Below are 14,177 nucleotides of genomic sequence, written 5' to 3' on the forward strand. Positions count from 1 at the left end.
GAATTGAGTTTTGAGTTTCATCATACTCGTACGCTCGCTCAGTGTACAGCGTTTCAGCCAAATGACGTTGATTGCTGTGGGCTGAGTGTGAGTTTACATTAAACGTCCTCACTAGTTAGCGCGTTAAAAAAATGTACCTATGAAAATTTTAGTTCATGAACGTTTCCGCTAGGGGCGCGCGATTGATGTAAACTCACACCAGAGCCCCGATTACGGTAATTTTTAACGTTTACAATCCAGACACGCTTCTCGATTCTGCGATACGATTGGTCGTTCAACAGCGTACGTAAGCTGTTTTGACCAATAGTATCGCAGAATCGATGAAGCGTGTCTGGATTGTAGACGTTAAAAGTTACCATAATCGGGGCTCAGGCCTGGCTCACTCCTCCGCGCGGTACATCCGATAATTACCTACAGCGAAGCGCCCCGCCGGCGGGTATTATATCAGTCGAGTGTCACGCGCGCGCCCGTCAGGACTTGATGTTTGCCTTTAATAAATAATTTCTTTTGAATACAATTTATGACGTTTAAAGAATTTTATAGTTTTATTACCTATTACCTGCCCCTGTAAATGAAACGGAAGCGTAACAGCGGGAGTCGGGACACCAAATTACGGCTAGCTCTTTTTTTAAGCTAGTTCTTTTACATATAATGCATAGGTTTCAACAAAAAAACATTGTTGCCAAAGTGCAGCGAGTAACATCAGAGTAAGTTTGCGCAAAGCCAAACACAAAACATGATTTTCGGGTGACGCTTCTTGGTCTAGAATGAAGTCGTTTCGTGTTTGCGTAGTAAGTAGGTAGGTATGTTTAATTTATTCGTCTTATGTTAAAATAGGTATGAATGAAGACATTGTATTAAAATAAGTACTTTTATATCCTAAGTAAGTATATTTGAAATGTTATTTTTTCAAAGATAGAATAACAGTAATACTTACCTACATACGTACCTCTTTACAAATAAGTAGAATAATTATATTATTTTTTCACTAGACAGCAACCCTAACAGCGTAAGAAGGGTTCAGAGGCACGCGATAGAAAGAGACAAACCTTGTAGGTAAATAAAATTGTAGGCACGCAGTGTTGTGCGAGCTGAATTCCACTGTATCGCGTCGTAGCAAGACTCGCATTTATTTAAATCGTCTTGGGGAGTAAACCTTCTGTATACTATTACTTATTCTATGCTCACACTAAGCCCTCTGGACTGGCCTCCCCCAAGGATTTTCAAAACGACCGGTACTGAGCTGCTCCAATCCAAGTGCTACCCTTAGCTATCACCAGCCATCCACCTAGTAGGAGGCCTGCCCACATTTCTCCCGGCACTTACTAAATGATAAAATAAACTATGCTAATACTGAACTTAACCGTACCAAGTGTATAATCACCGAGAGCTAATAAGTCCATTCAATAATTCAAATTTAAATACATAGGTATTTGATTGTCTTGCTATTATTACACAGTTGGGTTTGTCGAGAGATCAGCAAAACACAAAGAATTGCTTTTTAATTGCTTTCCGATAAATGGCAGGAGAATTAAAAAAATACAATGTGTGCGTGCGATTTATTTTGTGTTAGGGTAATCTACCGGGATATAAATATTTTTTTTGTAATTTACAACGGATCCTGACGAACCCTGATTGCAAAAACATTCGTTATAAAAAGAAGAGTGTTTGTTACATTTATAAAGCTAGACTAAAAAATCTGATTATTTCGACTCCTCTTTTTTACATAAAATGGTAATAACAGTTAAGCAAATAATTTCCAGTTTTATTAATATACAAAAACAATCCAAATCGAAAACAACACCGTCATATTCCTTATTCCTTGCTGGCGCAAACTGGGACAACAATAACATCGACTCGTGCGCATACCACGTGACTGCATCGTGACGTCAATGCGCGGACGCAGGAGCCCCGCCCTCTTTATAATTAGCTGGGCGCCGCTGCAGTGAAATGGAACGAGTCATGGTTGTTATGGGATTCTGAATGTGCAGTATAATAACAATTTATAAACGAACTAGCTTTCCGCCCGCGGCTTTGGCCGCGTGGAATACTCTGTCACAGGAAAACTTTATCGTACGCGTCCCTGTTTCAAAAACCGGGATAAATACTATCCTATGTCCTTTCCCGGGACTCAAACTATCTCTATGGCAAACATCAAAATCGGTTCAGTGGTTTAGGCGTGAAAGCAAGACAGACAGAGTTACTTTCGCATTATTATTTATTTATTTATTTATATGTACTCGTACATAAATCATGTGATGCATTGGCGAAGGAGTGCCAGGCAGGCCAAAACAGTTCTCACTGTCCCGATTGACCGGTAAAAATCTTTATAGAAGGAAAGAAAGAAAAAATATTAAATACGACGTCGTACGCGTGAAGCCCTTTTTACCCCCTTAGGGATGGAGTTTCGTAAATCCTTTCTTAGCGGATGCCCACGTCATAACATCTAACTGCATTCCAAATTTTAGCCCGATCTGTCCATTGGTTTAGGCTGTGCGTGTGCGTTGATAGATCACTATGTCAGTCAGTCAGTCAGTCACCTTTGAGTTATATATATTTAGATTTTATATGTACGCCTTGTGTGTGGATGTCCCACGATCTCATTACACCTCATCACATCATATAGTTTTCATTCTATTAACATGACTCTCTAGTATTCACCAGAGGCAAATGAATGGTTTGGCTAGACGATTTGAGGTTGTTTGATGTTCGCACATTTGCCCCTTAGTCGCCTTTTACCACGTCCATGAGAAGAGTAAGGTTCTATTCTGACCCTCTCTTATTTACCAGAGGCAAATGAAGGATTTGGCCAGACGAATTAGAAATGCCTGATGTTCAGGCAGGCAACTAGTGATAACTGAGTTTGTTCCGGCGTTTTTTCTCAGCACTTGCCATAATATGTTTGTATCGAAGCGCTGGTAGGGCCCAAAAGATAAGGAGACATGTAAAGTGCCTCATAAGGGCTACCTTTTTTTATTTACTATATTTTGACGTTCATAAGTGCCACTTGTGGTCTAAATGTCACTAAGATATATTTTGTCGCCTTTATTAGTGTAATTTATTCAAATCTAACAATATTCTATACATAGGTATATACAACAAAATGTTAACAAATAATTACTAAACTAAACTATAACTAAATAAAAAAAGGGTAAAAATTGAATAAATATTTTTGATTTTTATTTTTTTCACACATTTGCCCGTTAGTCGCCTTTTACTACGTCCATGAAAAGAGTAAGGTTCTATTCTGAGTATTCTGACCCTTTCTTCGCATCTAGGTGCTTCATTCAGCCTCTGGTAAGGCAAATGAAAGGTTTGGCCAGACAAAATAGGAATGCCTGATGTACCCACATTTGTCCATTTGTTCCTTCGTCGCCTTTTACGAATTCCTCGGGAAGAACAGCCCTATTCTTCTCTGCCAAAACCATACAACACTACTGACACTTATCATTGTAACTCACAAATCTCTCCTTTTCCAGGCATAGTCAACCGAGGGGATTCCTTCAGGCGCCGGCGGTCGCGTTCAGGCAGCCTCGCACCCTCATCTCCTGCTCAATCAGCTCCAGAACCTCAGGAGCGCAGGCCAGTAGCCTGTCACAGGGTGGCCATGGTCGGAGCACCAGGGGTCGGCAAGACGGCGCTCATCAACCAGTTTCAGACAAGCGAGTGTATTAATGCTTACGACAGACCTGCTGGTGAGTTTTGAAAGATTTTTTAACTAGAAAATGTTTTTATAAATACTTTTAGTTACTGAGTTTCTTGCGCTGCTTCTTCTCAGCACTGGTCCATTTATTGTCTCGTAGCAGTGGTAGGATTAATACTGGGGCATGTGAAAGTGCTTTTAAAAGCCTACTTGCAAAAACAAACAAAAAATTATGAGTTTTTTTTTCTGGTATCTTAAAGTGATGATTAGAATCACCCGGTGTCCTCAGCCACAGAGGAACTGGCTTCTTGCCTCCACCTGCCGATACACTAATGATGGTGATATTATGGGTAGGCTATTCTCAATTATTTGACTCAAAGAGCTCTATTATGGGTCTAAATTTACCAATTTTGCTTCGATATAATAATGGGGACCAGTAGTGATAATCGGAAGGCAAGCTATTGACATACAAACTTTGGTTACCGCAAGGCTTTTAATTTATAGTACGTAGTGTTTACGTGAAATGCAAGGCAAGGTTCCTATTGCTATATTAAAACTTCACTTACCAAGGTAATTCCCAAAATAATCTGGCAACACGTACCTTGTGCAAATGTTTGCAAACGATGCTCCACAAAAAGTAACTAACCCAAGTATATTCTAGTTACTTGATAACTCAAGCCAAGCGTTTAATTAACTGAAGGTCTTGGGAAAATTGCTCACTCAATTTGAAGCGCTTAGCGTTTACGAAGATGAAAAACACTCAACTTTTTCAAAGTTGACTTAATAGTTGAGTAGCTCTACTATGAGTTGCCATCGAAAATTTATATTGGTATACTACCTCATATACTACAGTCGATCATATAAACGAAGATCGATAGTTTTCCATTAAAATCCTACCATGAATTACTTTACAGTTCAGCCTTACGCGCCGCGATAAGCGGTTATCACGCCATTTTGTCGATTTTGCCCATACATTTTGACCTCGATAAAAGTTATCAAGGCGTGCATCTTAGGCCTACAGGTCCTAATATTTTATTTAAATCATCCTACCTATTTGTTTTGAGGGAGCGAGATATTGACAACGTATCAGAAGAAAACTAAGAAAGGAAAAACTGGAAAAACAATCAAAGATTGCATACTTGAAAAGATATAAGTCGCTCAGTGTTCTTTAAATATAATCAAGTAAATAATAAATTGTCTACCAGCTAATTTTATAACAAAGTACCTAATGTATGCAAATGGTTATTTGTACTAATGAAACAAAGTCGTTATTCCCCTTACTAAAATTAATTAAAGCAACTTAGTTTCGTTGTAAACTTAGTAGTGAATAGCATTTTAGTCTGCAAACACTGTCAAGTATTTACAGAACTCTCAATTGTGTGTTTTCTGAGGAAATTACATAGTAAATAGTGATTAAACTATTGTGACCTTGTCTTCAGTATGTACACGTTTTCCATTATTGTCATTTATAATTCACCATCGTCATCATCATAATAATTTATTCAATAATTGACACACTAATGCAGAGTGGAAAAGCACTTTAAACGATAGGGGAAAATTTCATGATGTACCTAACTACAGGGTGTTTGGCGGAAGGTTAGACAAACTTTAAGAATACAAGTTCGCCCATTTGACCCTAATCAAATGGGCGAACTTGTATTCTTACAAGTTCGACTGCTGGGACGGGCTGGAAGACGTAGCGTGGGCAGGCCTCCTACTAGGTGAACCGACGATCTGGTAAAGGTCGCGGGAGGAGCCTGGATGCGGGCAGCGCAGGACCGTTCATTGTGGAAAACTTTGGGGGAGGCCTTTGTCCAGCAGTGGACGTCATTTATCTGTAACGACGATCTCTATTACTGTTCAACATAAAGAATGCGGTTTCAGAAAATGATATGTACTAGAGATGGGTTATACTAGGTAAATTTGATACCAGGTGCACCTATTCCAAGTATTTATTAATACTCGATCCAAATACCTGTTCCACCTAGTACGTAGTAATTTAGCATACTTGACGCGACTAGTGCGGACTAATCCAAGTAATATGACTTTAAAATACAATTTTCTTTGAAAAGATACAACCGTAGTATGAATAATGCAATTTGAAATTGAATAATAATATAATTCCTCCCTTCATACTTTAACAGGCTTTGGACTGTCAACTTAAAAGTTGGCGTATTTAAAAGATATCAATTTCATAAAAATATTTACATACTTTTTTCTTATTTACATGAATATGGTTTGACTACGTTTGTGTGCGTGGAGTGAATCTCTACGTTCGCACATAAGCTTAGCGAGAAATACTAGGTGCGCGTAATACACGACTACGGATTACGCAATAATAACCTCTATTACTTTCAGGGTAGGGTCGGAAATCGTGTAATTTATAAAATACTAGGTGGATCAAGTATTTTTTAAAATGGAATAGGTGCCGCCTAGTACTGTAAAATACCTAGTGTGTGGATCTGTTCTAGTAAATACGTCTCATCTCTAATATGTACCTAATGATAGTACATGTTACGTGTAGGTATGTAATTTACCAATCTAATTCACCTGAGCATTACCGTGATTATGTAGTCAAACATGCTGTCAAAAGTCATAGAAAGTAGGTACGTCATCGACATGATAGTTTTGAAATAAAGCCGCCGACACCAAGCCACTGGACTTGGTGTGTAGTATTTTAGTTTTCCTATTTGGAATTCACAATTTCCCACCTTTTCCCTCATATTGTCACACAATATCCCTCGCACTTGCTATCCAAACAAAACAAGCGTGAGGTAATCACAGAGTAATTATACCCGCGTTTAAAAAACTTTGAAAAAAAAAAAAAAAAACTCCTTTGTGCACGGAACACTGGCCAGTTGTTCCTTTTTCGTTTCGTTCCCGCGCTCGTAATAACTTTTTCTGCGCTAGATTGGCTGAGCGTTGTGCTAATGGGCTGTATGGGAACGCCACCGTTGCCTTTTTCGGATCGCGTTTCGTTTTTGTTTTGTATTTTCTCGTTTGAGGTTATATTTTGGCGTGCCGTTTTGTTTCTCTATTAGATTAGCACGTTTGCTACAGGTTATTTTGGACGAAGTAATTCCTTTTATATTTTTCTTCAGGCACTTTCACTTCACACAAATTTTTCTATTAACATTCAACAGCTTTACTTAAAGGCTAAACATGGTTTTTCACCGCCCGAAAAACTGTTCTGAATAGTGAAATTTCGATTTTTTCTATATTCTACACTTGACAGCAAATAAATCGAACCACCCGCGACGCGAACTTTAAAGATTTTCTTTTGACACAATAATGGTGCCCCAACAATATTGGTGTTATTTGAAAGCCCAATAAATATCCTTAAAGAAAAACACATTTAATTTCTTAATAAATGATTAACATATACCATAAATGTGACTTGAAGAAAGACCTCACTTTGGGCTCACCTCTGGGATCAATTAGACCAAATTTTATGGTTATAAAACCAAATAATGATCACACGTGTCCTCTTTAACAGATAGATAGCGATTAATCCCAACTTAACAGTTTTATAGCCATAAAAGTTGGCTCAAGCGTAACTATCTATTTTTTGAAGAAGTGACTCTGGATCCTTCTAAAGAAACATTTTTGGGGTAAAAACCTTTCCTATAATGAAATGAAGTTTAGAACTAGGCTTTTGAATGGTACCAATATTGGTGTGAAGTGGGGATGCATACGTTTGAAAGTGCTTGTCGCGGGTGGTGCGATTTATTTGCTGTCGAGTGTATTATAATGAGATTAGAGTATTACCACAGAATAATAATAAGTATTAATCTCAAATGTAACTCTTTCAGTACATAAAAAACATTGAAAAAAAAATTAATAAAATAAATTCAGACTAATTATTACATAGACTTCTATAATACCTAATAAGGTAGCGAGTTATCAATTTAATTACGGTCCATTTTCTCACAATGTGATCAAGTCATCCGTCTATCAATACAAATCGTACTCAGAATTTGACTAGAAATAAACATGGACCCCTCAAAAAGCGTTGTTGAAATCAAAGGACAAATTCAAATAACGCCAACAAAACATGTCGACGGCAACGTTTGAGAGTAAACTTCGTTAATTATGCAAACCGGTGTTATCGGACTGACTTACCAACGGCTTGTGACACAGTAAAAACTCTGGTAAAAAGGACCAGTAGATCTAAATCTATACTATAATATTATAAATGCGAAAGTAACTCTGTCTGTCTGTCCGTCTGTCTGTCTGTCTGTCTGTCTTGCTTTCACGCCTAAACCACCGAACCGATTTTGATGAAATTTGGCATATGGATAGTTCGAGTCCCGGGAAAGGACATAGGATAGTTTTTATCCCGGTTTTTTAAACAGGGACGCGCGCGATAAAGTTTTTCTGTGACAGACAAAATCCCACGCGGGCGAAGCCGCGGGCGGAAAGCTAGTACTTATGTAATGAAATCCACTCGAACAGAGATTGATAGTTACTTGTGTTGCAATAAGTACAGTCGAGTTCATAAATTTATTGGCAGTGCCAATGTTTCAAAATATTGATTGAGTTTTCACAATGTAATATATCAACACAAACTCAAACATCAATAAGATGTAATCATATAAAATGTTGCTGTAGCTCAAGTATTGACTGCGCTACTTACTGCACTACAATATTTTAAAATATTGGCACTGAAAAAATATTTATGAACTCAACTGTACCTACATAAGTACACCTATAGTACCTACATAAGTACACCTATAGTACCTACATAAGTACACCTATAGTACCTACATAAGTACACCTATAGTACCTACATAAACATTCGAAAACTAGTCGTTTAATTCCCAAACCAATCTACTTAGGTTTTATAAACATAGAGAATACCTACTTACTTATATTGTTTTGTGTATATGAATAAACCCCGGTTTGATACCTAGGTATGTTATATTTCACTATTCCCTTTTACTATGGGACTGATTTACCAAAGTGCACATATCTACCCTCGCTCGCAGGGTAGTCAAACAATTCGACTCATTCCATTTCCAACCAAAAACTCCATAATGTTTAAAAATAATATAAACTTTGCTTATCTCTCAAAAATGGGATTCAAAAAAAAATATACGCCAGCACAACAAGGATTTTCCTCATTTGATTTTAAGCCTTTCATTAATAGACATATACCTAAAATAAATACTCACAGATTATTTTATCGACTGTACATTTTGCTGACAAATCTTAATTCGGACGAATTTTGGCGGGCTTTTCAGCCTTTTAATTAAATAAAAATGTTAATCCGCTAACTCGTCGGTAATCAATTAATTCAAAGCTACAGTTAGCTTTGTCTGTTATTGTTTTAATTAAGAAGCCAAGCCAATAAAGATGAGAGCCCTTTGAGAATATAATTCGTTTGCCGTAAAGGATTAACCGTTTCATTTCTATGATATAAATGTTTAATTATCCTTTAAAATGGGCTCAAGATGTTTTAATTTAAATTCAATCAATTGACGTAAGTATTTGAAGATCCCAACCAAAGAGTAAAATAATTACTTCGGCCCCCAACTTATCCCCTCATTAATAATAATTCTGTTTAGTATTAATCGCAGCTAATTTTAAACTTATTTGATTGAAAGAGCCTCGATATTTAATTTTGATTGAGATTTTGGCTACTTGGTAGTTTTTTTTATAAATTGCCTTTAATTACAATAGGCCTAACAACGTCCTGTGCATTATTATTTTTTGCTTCGTCCCATCATTTTTTTGATTTGATAGATTAAAAGTCGCAAGATGTCCACTAGCCACTACCTTCTAAGTCCTCACATAAAGCCCCTCTCGAAAATACTCATACTTCGTACAATTTAACCCTTTATACGATAGTGGGAATATAGTTCCCACCATATTTTGAACCTTCTCCGCTTGTCTTAAGATCTAAATACAATGAAAAATGTTATGATTGTTAAAGGGTTAACTGCGTTATCTCAAAAAGGGATAAGTCCCGAAGGACAAAGAAACTTGAGCATAAGTTGCTTATTATGTTACTGGGATATAAGATATGGGTATGTTTATAATTCTGTATTACAATAGGGTGGTTTAATGTAGAGTAAGTTTGTTTTGCTATCCTTATTAATGATAGAGTTTGAGGAGTTTCGTTTCAACGGGCATCTTTTGAGATTTAGTCAAAATTATGAGGGAAAAAGAGGAACATTAAACATTAATTAAATTATTCTTTTTCGTATTATGTATCGGCTTCTTAAGTAACTTTGGTGTAGCTTTTGATATTTTTTTTTTCAAATCCCAATGTGATTTTGAGCCGTCTAAAAGTAAAAACCGTTTTCACTTTTTCATCACTAAAGTAATGGCAAAAGTATACACATACACATCTTTATTTTACCCCAAAAATACATATTACTTAAAATTGAAAGTATTTATAGCATAAACGAAGATTAAATATTTATGAAAAACTACACAATAACTCAAAAAATCTAAAGAAAAACATTAAAATCGCACCAAAGGTTTAGAACCTCTGGCGTATGTTGACCGCTGTCAATTCTTTATTGATCGTGTTTGCACCCTTCCTCGCCGCTCCAATTGAATCGGAAAACAAACAGTGAACATCGCCAGGAAGTGTCAATTTGCCCTGCACAGATTTTATAGTAAGAAAATGTGTGATAAATTCAGGACATAGCCAAAGGTTTACCGGTTTTTTCTATAAACATTGTATTTCAAGTCTGCAAGTTATAGCACAAAAGGCGTCTAAAAATCAGTTCCACTTTTTTCATAGATAATTTAGTGGGAAATAATAATCCACTCAGTAGAAATAATAATCCACTCAGTGTTTCATTAGAAATTTTTGTACGTATTAATTTTATCATAATGTAGATCGTGTAACCGTTTCGTTTACCCGTTCTGAGTTAGAAATACCAATTAATCACGCCTCATTCTTAACTTTAAAATAAAATACCAACAAGATTACACCACAAACTAGATTTTCTGTTTTACAGAGTGTTTAATCTGTGTTTTCCATTACTCTATGCCTATGTCGACATTTATTTTCCTTTCCACCCTTCTATCCAGCCGATATATCCCAGCTCTAATCAATTCCAGAGCCAAGCTGACGGGCGTGTGTGACTGACCGGCAACCGATTGAAAACTACCCACTACCCACATAATCTTAGGACCTCTAAATCGATGCAGTACGGCTGAAATTCCAATGTTTAACGAGACAAATAAAATAAAATAAAACGGCCGTTCAATTTTCCTCTTTCAATCACATAAAGATGGACCCCGATTTTACCGCAAATGGTTTCGATAAAAATGCTGTGAACCTCTGATGCGGTTATAAAAATAACGATTACTTTTTCAGATTTTATTTTATTCAAGAGTATAAAACGAGTTGAACTCATCAAAATTAAAAACAGCACAGCAAACAAGCTTAAGTACAATGTATCAAATTGGCTAGGTATTTGATCACCAATACATCGTAGCAGGCCTCCGTCACTCGCCTATGCCGGCCGAGATAATTACCTACAGCGCGCGACAACTTCAAGTTGCAAATCAGTCAGGGCCGCCACGCGCTTGTGAGCACACGCGTATTTCTATACACGCTCGGTCGATCATCGTCGCAATCAAGGTTTATTGTTCCAACAGCACTGTTATTCTTCTTTAATGTAAAATCGTAATATTTAGGAATGATAATTAACTGTAGTGATTTAAATAATTTAAAAAACTACACTTTTTAAATAATTTTGAAATACTAATGACTAAAAACTGTAGCAAAAAAATTATTTTAGCTAATAAAACATTAACCTTACTTCACCGTGTCTATTTTACGACACTACACCTTTTAAAACTGTTTGTCCAATTTCGAATTATCGCAACACTGAAGTTTATTAATAGGTACTTTAGAGAAGGTACGATTATACAAACACCACTAGATTAAAGTTTACCAATCGTAAATACAATAAATACTTCTTAAAATTAAGTTTTTATTTATTTAACTTTGCTTAAACAACCCTGACAACACAAAAAAATTGCGCTCTTGTGAGCGTAGTAGTAAGGTGCGATTTCGAATGCACCATGTGCGTTGGATATTTTGCATTATTATTATTACCGTTAAAATGCCGGCCTCTGATCCTACACAAAGGAGTGCAATTTCTGTTGCTACTATTATGTATTCTGTGATCGTAGTTTTAAAAGCGGTCAATACGTGATTTTCCTAAAGATTTTGTATTTCATTAACCTGTAACGTTATTTAGGTATTTGTATAGTTATTTGGCAAACTTAACAAATGTAGGTAAGTTTATTCAAATTGGATACAAAGCCACAACAACAACAATATATTAATTTACATTTAAAAGTAATATTTTTCAAATCTAATACTCTTAAGTTAACTTTTTTAGAGACAAGTTAGACTCTGAAATTAAGTCGAGTCGTATTATTTCATGAAAATCACCATCCTTTGTTTTCCTTAAACATTGTCAGATCTCTTTCGTTGGCTGTATAATATTAAGTAAACCCATACAAGACACTCTTAAGCTGCGATGAAATTGGACTTTAAAGTCCTAGCCTTATGGCATCAAATGAGGATAAAAAGAGGCGACGTCTTATCATGCCTGCAAAACCAACTTCCACGTAAGTTAATTCCGTAACTTTCAAGAATAAGTTTTACCAGCTTAAATTGTTTGTGTAGTTACTACGACTTCTTGTTTCGGATTTAATATTACTTATAGACCTCATAGTACGATGGCACATCAAACTTATATTTTATAACCTTATGTAGTTGTATTAAGAGATATTTTGCAACAAAAATGTATGGCAAATACGCTGTTGCTTATACGTTCTTGTCTCTACTAAAATGATGTGCGTTAAAGATGGAATTAGACCAAAAAAGGGGGTTTTTAAGAGAGTCGTTTATAAATAGAGTTATTATTCGAAATAAATGTCTTTTAACATTTTACACAGAGTCCTAGAGTCACGAACTAAATAAATCTTTTACTATACTTAGTTATAAAACAACCACAGCTAAGTACATGTTTTATATTAATGCATAAGACACCATCAATACAAAATGTAGATTTGCTTATTCACACAAATGTTTGTGCTGTGCAGGGATCGAACCCGCGACCTCTAGCGTAGTAGTCTGGAAGCAAACCAAGATAGGCCGTCGATACTGCACTGCGGAACCATTGCGCCCTCGTAAAGGCACGATATAATCGTACACGAGGAAAAGTGCGTAGGTAGATGTTACGTAGGTTAAACGTAATTTATATTTTGAGTCTTATCATATTGGATTAGGTAGTACAGATAGGAACAGACATTCTAACGGCACATTAAGCTATGCATTGTACAGTGGCACATTAAGTTAACCACTGTGCACTGTGACATTTTGTATCAAAATAGGTCAAAGTCATAGTCAAAATTAGTATTGATAGACTATTAAATAGTGCTTACAAAATTGACAAAAAAAAAGATGATTATAAAACTCACTTGAAGTTTTGCTCTTGTAGAGCCTTTTACATAATATTTTTACTATACCAGGTGTTTTTTTACAATAAAGATCAGTCTGAAGCTGCTTAAAAGCTCGCACGAAAAGCTACGTGTATGCATGCAGACTTTTAGGACAAAAACTCAGATGAATTTACGGGAATATTCCACCTCCCGTTTCAATTTATGAAAAAATCCCTCTCAGTATTTCCAGGATCTACAGATTAGTCCCCGATGTACCAGAGAAATTTGATAAGTAACCGGGGCTGTCTTGGAACCCAACATGAATTAAATATGAAGATTAAAGGACTTCGAAATGATATAATATCGACTATTTAGATGACTAAAAAGGTTCAACATCATCATTTCAGCCATAGGACGTCCACTGCTGAACATTAAGCCTCTCATAATGATTTCCATAAAGGGCAGTTGGTAGCCTGCATCCAGCGCCTTCCTGCTGCCTTTATAAGGTTTACGAGGCTAAGGTTAAGGCAATTAAACCTCTGAAGAATAAAGTTACGGTGTGTATGTTACATAGTCAATTTCAAGTTATTGTACAGGATTTGAAGCGAAAATAGCCCAATGATGTCGATGTGGTGGGACTAGAGGTGGGCGCCACGCCGGCGCGCCGCCGCCGCCGCGAATTTTTTCACGCCGCCGCCGCCGACGACCAGCTGTCGGCGCGCCGATACTGATACTGTACAAACTATTTGAAATTTATTCCTCTCCTATACTGTACTAATTTGTGTTTCAAACGCAGAAGAACTATTTTTTTATTGAGTTGAGCGGCTATTCTAGTTCAATAAAGTCCTAGTATCACTGCGACCGGCACCGATCTATTGTGATCGCCGCTATTTTCCTTAAAGTTCGCCTCCGAGTCCTGCATCCATTAGGAATTGCAGTATCTTTTGGGGGGCGATATGTTTTACATCTTGTGGGCTTAGGATGTGTTTGCCCAGGTGTAAGCTCCGCTTGCGCATCAAAGGTCCGCAGTCCGTGAGAATGTGTAGTGGCGTTTCATCTGCCTCTTGGCACATCCTGCACATTCTTGATTCGGACAGTCCCATAATGGACAAGT

General features: G+C 36.7%; 1 protein-coding gene across 1 annotated transcript in view; it reads left to right on the forward strand.

Moving 5' to 3' along the window:
• LOC135077340 (GTP-binding protein REM 1) overlaps nucleotides 1–14,177 on the forward strand; it is a 183,258-nt gene that overhangs the window by 137,404 nt on the left and 31,677 nt on the right. Inside the window, exon 2 of the mRNA XM_063971866.1 lies at nucleotides 3,480–3,695. Coding sequence (XP_063827936.1) covers nucleotides 3,480–3,695 — 216 coding nt within the window. The remainder of the gene's footprint in view (nucleotides 1–3,479; nucleotides 3,696–14,177) is intronic.

Source organism: Ostrinia nubilalis, chromosome 13 (assembly GCF_963855985.1).
Source record: "Ostrinia nubilalis chromosome 13, ilOstNubi1.1, whole genome shotgun sequence".
Classification (NCBI taxonomy): Eukaryota; Metazoa; Arthropoda; class Insecta; order Lepidoptera; family Crambidae; genus Ostrinia; species Ostrinia nubilalis.